General features: G+C 39.0%; 2 protein-coding genes across 3 annotated transcripts; one reads left to right on the top strand and one right to left on the bottom strand.

Moving 5' to 3' along the window:
* The first annotated feature begins 1,214 nt into the window (after positions 1-1,214).
* On the top strand, positions 1,215-3,473 carry LOC113281997 (lysine histidine transporter-like 6). Its single transcript, XM_026530908.1, has 8 exons — positions 1,215-1,360; positions 1,449-1,615; positions 1,729-2,115; positions 2,220-2,613; positions 2,707-2,812; positions 2,904-2,995; positions 3,078-3,146; positions 3,243-3,473. The coding sequence occupies exons 1-8, from the start codon at positions 1,322-1,324 to the stop codon at positions 3,339-3,341; spliced, it is 1,353 nt and encodes a 450-aa protein (XP_026386693.1). The 5' UTR covers positions 1,215-1,321; the 3' UTR covers positions 3,342-3,473.
* A 134-nt stretch (positions 3,474-3,607) lies between these two features.
* On the bottom strand, positions 3,608-5,264 carry LOC113281999 (GDSL esterase/lipase At4g16230-like). Of its 2 annotated transcripts, none has more exons than XM_026530909.1 (5): positions 4,857-5,264; positions 4,658-4,788; positions 4,318-4,563; positions 3,964-4,231; positions 3,608-3,878 (listed from the first exon to the last, which is right to left on the bottom strand). In XM_026530909.1, exons 1-5 carry the CDS (start codon positions 5,164-5,166, stop codon positions 3,655-3,657), a joined length of 1,179 nt encoding a protein of 392 aa, XP_026386694.1. In that variant the 5' UTR covers positions 5,167-5,264; the 3' UTR covers positions 3,608-3,654. The 2 variants fall into 2 exon arrangements, with proteins under 2 accessions (XP_026386694.1, XP_026386695.1); XM_026530910.1 differs by having other exon boundaries at positions 3,793-3,878; positions 3,960-4,231.
* Positions 5,265-6,678: the final 1,414 nt, after the last annotated feature.

Raw genomic sequence — 6,678 nt, 5'->3', positions numbered from 1 at the left:
ATTAACTTACTCGTTTAGGAAAAAACACCAACTTAGTTGTTTCAAAAAAAAATAAAATAACACCAACTTATGATGGATGTTCATTTTAATAGACTCTGATGTGATTCTACGCAAATATTATAATCATCATTAAGCAAAAATTTTGTTGGATGACAACTTTCGATATGAAAATTTGAAAGCATGAGTAGGTGACGTGTTTACTACTATCATTTTTCGTCCAAATTCAGATGTAAGTGAGTAAAAAAAGTAGCTTCAAATTCACTGTAGTACAATTGTAAAATCATTGGGTGATGATATTAGTGTTCTGAGTTTGAAACTTGTCCGCCCCAAATCTATACCTACCCAAGTAGAGCTGTCAACGGGGCAAGCTAGGGTCAACCCGGCCCTAGCTTGACAAGCCATGGACGGGTTAGGGTCAGCCCTAGCCCTAGTACTATTCATGTACAAGCCAAAAACCCCAACCCTAGCCCTAGACGGGTTGGCTCTAACGGGTTGCGGGTTGGCTTGTTAAATCGGGTGGTTGAAACGTAAAATCACTTAAATGTATAAAAAATTTAGTGGGCAGAGAGATCACTACTCCGTAACCCTAAAACAAATGAATTTTGGATTGTATTAAATCATTTAAGGAAATATGAACTTTGATTTCTAACACAAAACCCTAAAATTCTTAAATTAGTAACTTAAAATTCCTAAATTAGTAACTCACATGAAATTGACGGGTTGGCGGGTAACCCGCGGGTTCACCCCAGCCCGGCTTGTTTTTACTAGGGCTAGATATGACAACCCTAACCCGGTTTGTTTAGACAATAAGCCAAGCCGAGCTGGATTAAAACAAGCCAAACTAGGTCCAACCTGCGGGCCGGGTTAGAAATTGACAGCTCTATACCCAAGAACAAAAGGATTCAGCGCCAAATCTTTTACCTACCGGATAATTTTTTTTTCATCTTATGTACGTTGGCAGAAAAGAAAGTAGATAAACACGTGTTCCCAAGAACTGACTGATCTGGTGATGTTGTCGAGGATCATTTTCTGTAAGATTACCTCTTTAACCTTAGCATTCTATTGTTTCTCACTATACTAATGTTGTAATTAGAAAATACAATTAGTGTCAATTTAGAAACTTCCAGGGAGAGCCTAGACTTGTGGTTGAATGTCAGGTCTTTTGATTAAAGGTTATGATGATGAAAGATGATAAGCATCTCAATCAACTACCACCAGCAATGTTATAAATACATCATCATCTCTAACCTTCTTTCTTCAGTAATAGCTATACTGCCTCTCTCCCACTTTTCATCATAATTAGTTGGAGTGATCTGCAGATATGGTCTCAGAGCAGTCTCCACCCCCTCCTCCTCCAAAGGTGTGTATGTGTTTGAGACAGAGATGGAGTATTTTACTGCATACAATTCTTAAAATGACTGATTAAAGATGCATGAATCATTTTGCAGGAAGTTGGTGAATACGAATTAAAAGAGTGGGCAAGAGAAAATGAAGAGTTGGAAGATCAGGGTCCTCCCCGTGAAGCAAAATGGTGGTATTCAGCTTTTCACACTGTCACTGCCATGGTTGGTGCTGGTGTTCTCAGCTTGCCTAATGCCATGGCCTACTTGGGATGGTATACCTATTTATCACACATGCATACACAAAATTTACACACTTTTGAGCTTATGTGATGATCTGTTTCTGTTAGGTGTAGCTAACAGCTTTTTTGTTCACATGAATATACAGGGGTCCAGGAACATTCATTTTAGTACTGTCATGGTGCATAACCTTGTTCACAATTTGGCAAATGATAGAGCTTCATGAAATTGTTCCTGGAGGGACTCGTTTCGATCGTTACTACCAACTCGGTCAGCATGCCTTTGGACCGAAACTAGGACCATGGGTAGTTCTACCACAACAGCTTATAGTGCAGGTAGGTTGTGATATAGTGTACATGGTGACTGGAGGAAAGTGTCTCAAGAAGTTCATGGAGATCGCCTGCACCGATTGCACCAGGCTTAAACAGTCTTACTGGATTTGCATCTTTGGTTCCATTCATTTGTTCCTCTCTCAACTTCCCAATTTCAATTCCGTTGCCGGTGTTTCCTTAGCGGCCGCCATTATGTCACTCAGGTATTCTTTTTATGTATGTAGGCGTTCTGCTACATGTCATCCCCCTAGTAGGAGGACTAAGTTGGATTGTTTAGTTGTTTCTTACTGTGAATTCATGGCTGCAGTTATTCAACAATATCTTGGGTGGCGTGCTTGAGCAAAGGTCAAGTTAATAATGTGAGCTACGGGTATAAAAATACCACACCGGCTGATAACATGTTTAGGGTGTTCAACGCATTGGGGCAGATCTCTTTCGCATTTGCTGGTCATGCCGTTGTTCTTGAAATTCAGGCTACAATTCCGTCAACTCCCAGTAAACCTTCCAAAATACCGATGTGGAAAGGTGCAAGAACTGCGTATTTTATTACAGCAATTTGCTACTTCCCCGTTGCTATGATTGGTTACTGGGCATTTGGGCAAGATGTGGAAGATAACCTGCTTTTAGCCTTAAAACGACCAGAATGGCTTATAGCCGCTGCTAACATGATGGTTGTCATTCATGTCATCGGTAGCTACCAGGTAAAATCCGAGGTCATAACTTGGCAGGATTGATGTCTATGCGCCTAAATTATGCCGTAATTCCTAAGTAATTAAGATGCAATTGACTTGCAGGTGTATGCCATGCCAGTATTTGACATGATCGAGAATATATTCGTGAAACGACTCAAATTTCAGCGAGGATTCCCACTTCGACTTGTCACTCGATCTACTTACGTTGGTGAGGAGGAAATTACTAGTTTTGTTTTTCACCAAATTACTTACAGCAACAGTAGTATTCTGAAAATGATACCTACTTTTTCACTTTACAGGTCTTACACTGTTCTTTGGTGTAACATTCCCATTTTTTGGTGACCTTCTTGGATTCTTTGGAGGATTCGGCTTCGCCCCAACATCTTATTTCGTACGTTTGTAGTCATACATATCTTAATTTTCTGTTGCTGTTGGTAACGCGATCTTAATTTAATTGTGTGATGTTAATGCAGCTTCCATGTATAATGTGGCTGGCAATCAAGAAACCAAGAATATTCAGTCGGTCATGGTTTATTAATTGGGTAAATTACTTAACAACTTCACACTTTTCGGCTTTGCAGTTCAGTGTTGAAGGAAATACGCTAACAAGTAATTGTTGTTTTTTTGCATAATTACAGGGATGCATAGTTGTGGGAATGTTTATGATGTTTGCGTCAACAATAGGAGGGTTACGAAATATTATCGTCGATTCCTCTACGTATAGTTTTTACTCTTAGTAGTGATAAGAAACTGAGACAACAATCTAAGGGTTGTAATATGTACCACACTTATCAAGTAATGATATATATATTATCGTGGATTCCTCTAAGTAATGATATAAATATTATCGTCGATTCCACACTTAAAAATTACAAGCAGAGTGAGTATATTAATGAAAAAGAGGTGAGTATCGAAGTAGTAGCGAATCTGAAGAAATTTTACTTTGGACTACAGCGTATTTGAATCTCTGAAAACAAGCTATAAAAATAGATTCAAAGCATTTGCAACGGATGGAAGGCTTGAACTCACTCACAATCTTCCAGAAACAAATCATGAGTAGTAGAGTTGGCGAACATTCATTGGATATGTGTATCTAGAACCATGATCGTCGAGAAACATCTTTGCTAAAATGAGATTAGTAGCTTCACTTGGATGAGCAAAATCCCAAAATACATACTTGGACCGGTCCTCGCAAACTAATGGCTCCGGGTAGTGCAATCCTTGAGTTGGATCCAGAAGTACATTATAACACCCACATTTATAATTCTCAAAACCTACAAAGACAGACAGACAAAATCAATACTCATTAACAAGTAGTTAACCTCAAATAAACATAAGATGTCCAGCTTACTTACATACCGTAGGATTTATAGTTAGTAGTAATATGAGAAAGCATGTTGTAGCTATCTCCATATACAAATTTGGATCCAACAAGGTTTGAGTTCAACTCCATGATTAGGCTCTTTAGTTTCTTGTTGAATAACATTGCTGCATTATTCATCACACTCCTGCAAGAATCATCACCAATTGCGTACCATCTGTAATTCAAAGTTCTTTCTGTTGGAATGCAACCAACAGGTCCAACATTTGCAACCACAATCTTTCTTGCATCCATTTCATACAATCTCTACATATAGTGACCAGAAAAATGAATAAAACAAAAACTATCAGGTGTTAATGCCGTAAACGAAAGGATTAATTAATTCATCTTACTGTTAGTTGAAGTCTGAATTTTGAGATCATTGAATCAACAAACATTTCCGGGGAAACCAACTTCTGCTCAGGTATTGAGAAAAATGGAGTGAAGTAGTTATCAATGAATTCATTGGCACCCACTATCACAAAGAAGAGAGCTTTGTTAAGAAGTTTCTTAGAACCACCACTACCGATATTCGAGATTATGTAGTTCCTTGTGTTCGCATAGTAATCGATCTGTGCATCCATGTTAATCCGATTACCCTGTATAATCAAAACGTTGCTCAAATTTTAACATTAGAAGGACAACATGATATCGAAGAGATCCGTCATTAAATAAAGCTTATGAACTACGTACAAAGACAGCGCCAGTGTCGTTAAAAATTCCAGCACCACCAGAAGCATAATTGACTCCCCGGAGAACGACATCTCCAACTGTTGTTGGATCCAAGTAAGGAGGAATGTAATCTTTCACTCCCAACTCTTCTCCTGCTCGAAACATGGACAAATGATCACTTAATGGTCAACTTTTACAAAATAACAAAATACATTCTTACCTATGATGTCGATAACTGTTCTTCCATTGCAAAAACGACCTGTAAATCTTTTCCCGGTAGGAAAATCAATTCCATATGGGAAGTTATTATTTTTAAGCGGATTAACGTAGTTAATGTTTCCAGGATCAACCAAGGAATCTCCCAAAACAAATATCGCCGGAGGTTGGTCCATATCGTTACTCTCTTGCAGGGTTGTCACTGAACTAGTACAACTATAACTCATGGTAAATACAGCAAGAACCAAAAAAACATTCATAAGGAGAAGACGTGCATGATGAGCATATGAGGATGAGGAGATACATCTATTCATTTCGGATTCAAATTTCTGTTTCCTTATCTAGGATTTGGAATATATGACCCTGCACTCCAAAAACACAAAATTTTGTGAAAAACAATTGCTGCACCTAAAAATTGAGCCCCCAAACTCATGAGGGATCAATGGGGATAGGGTGGACACACTGTGTGTACGATGTACCCAGTTTATTTTTTCCCAGACTTTTATTGTACTAAATGCAGTTGACATTGTGCAGTCATAAAGCTACAACGACATGCTACGGATATGAATTAATACGTACAACCATATCGGTGTAGAGTTGGGTAACGTACAGTTATACTGTGGAATACTGAATACTTTCGTCTGATTCATAGCGTTTGTCTTTAGTGTTGGCTCTAGTCTACACAGTGGCTAACTAGGATTTATTTATAGGAAAGCCAAAATGATATTCTCCCCGTTTCCGGAAAATTGATACTTTTATTTTTTCAATTTGACCTATTTTTTTTTTTGAAGCATGCATCTTGTCATTATTACTAGGAGACTAGGTTACAATTTGACGTGGGTATGTGGTACCCACGGAATCGTGAAAAACAAATTGACTAATAAAAACCGGGATTCCCCAATTTTGATTTAAAATTTTCCTAGTTGACTGCCATCTGCCGCATGATTGGCCAAGCCATCTGCATTGATTTCCTTTTCTGTAGTTGTGTCGAATAGCAGCATGTGGGGTCGGTCGTATTCTATGCTTTTCTGTAGTTGAGGATGTGATGAAGAACAGAAGGTTCTCTGAGTCTGTCTCAAAGAGAACATTTGGCCATTGCCTTTCTGTTGCTGTTCTTGATGCCAAAAGAAGAGCCAAGTTTCTGCAATTAAGGCAGTCGTAATTCCTAAAGGTTGAGCTAAAGCCATTACAGTTCGTGCGTAGGAGTCCCTTCAAATGAAACCTGCACCTGCGAAACCTGGGTGACCCCTGTCTGGCCCATCTGTGTTAATCTTAATCCAATTCATGTTCGAGGTGGACCATCCTACCGAGATTGTGGAGATCCTTTTGGCGCTTCTTGATTGGATGTATATCAATGAATCTCCTGGTAGCACCGGAGGTAAGGATTCTTGTGTCGCGGAGAACTCTTGATGTTGTTTTTGATCCCAAGCTAAGATTTCTTCTGGTGTTGATTGCATTTGTCGGAATATTAGTTCATTCCTAGCCAATTACCATAAGGTCCAGAGTAGAAAACAGAAGGAGGAGATGACAGAGAAGTTGAAAAATGGTTGTTTGAGGCGTTAATAGTTGGAGTTTGGTGTGGTTGAGAGCAGAGTGAGTAAGATGTTCCAAGATGTATTCGCAATTGTGTAGTGAATTAGCGGGCGAGTCACTGATTCCAGATCAATGTTGCATTTGGGGCAAATGTTTGAGTTGGTCAAATGGATGTGATGTAGGAGACAGATGGTTGGTAGACCTTCATTGATTGCTTTCCACAAGAAAAGTTGAATTTTTGGTGGGCACGGTAAAGTCCATAGGAATTTGGTAAGTGGGAGTGGGGTTCGAGA

The sequence above is a fragment of the Papaver somniferum genome, chromosome 5 (assembly GCF_003573695.1).
Source record: "Papaver somniferum cultivar HN1 chromosome 5, ASM357369v1, whole genome shotgun sequence".
Classification (NCBI taxonomy): domain Eukaryota; kingdom Viridiplantae; phylum Streptophyta; class Magnoliopsida; order Ranunculales; family Papaveraceae; genus Papaver; species Papaver somniferum.
The sequence above is the reverse complement of the archived record's forward strand: the minus strand, read 5'-3'. Positions and strand labels throughout refer to the sequence as shown.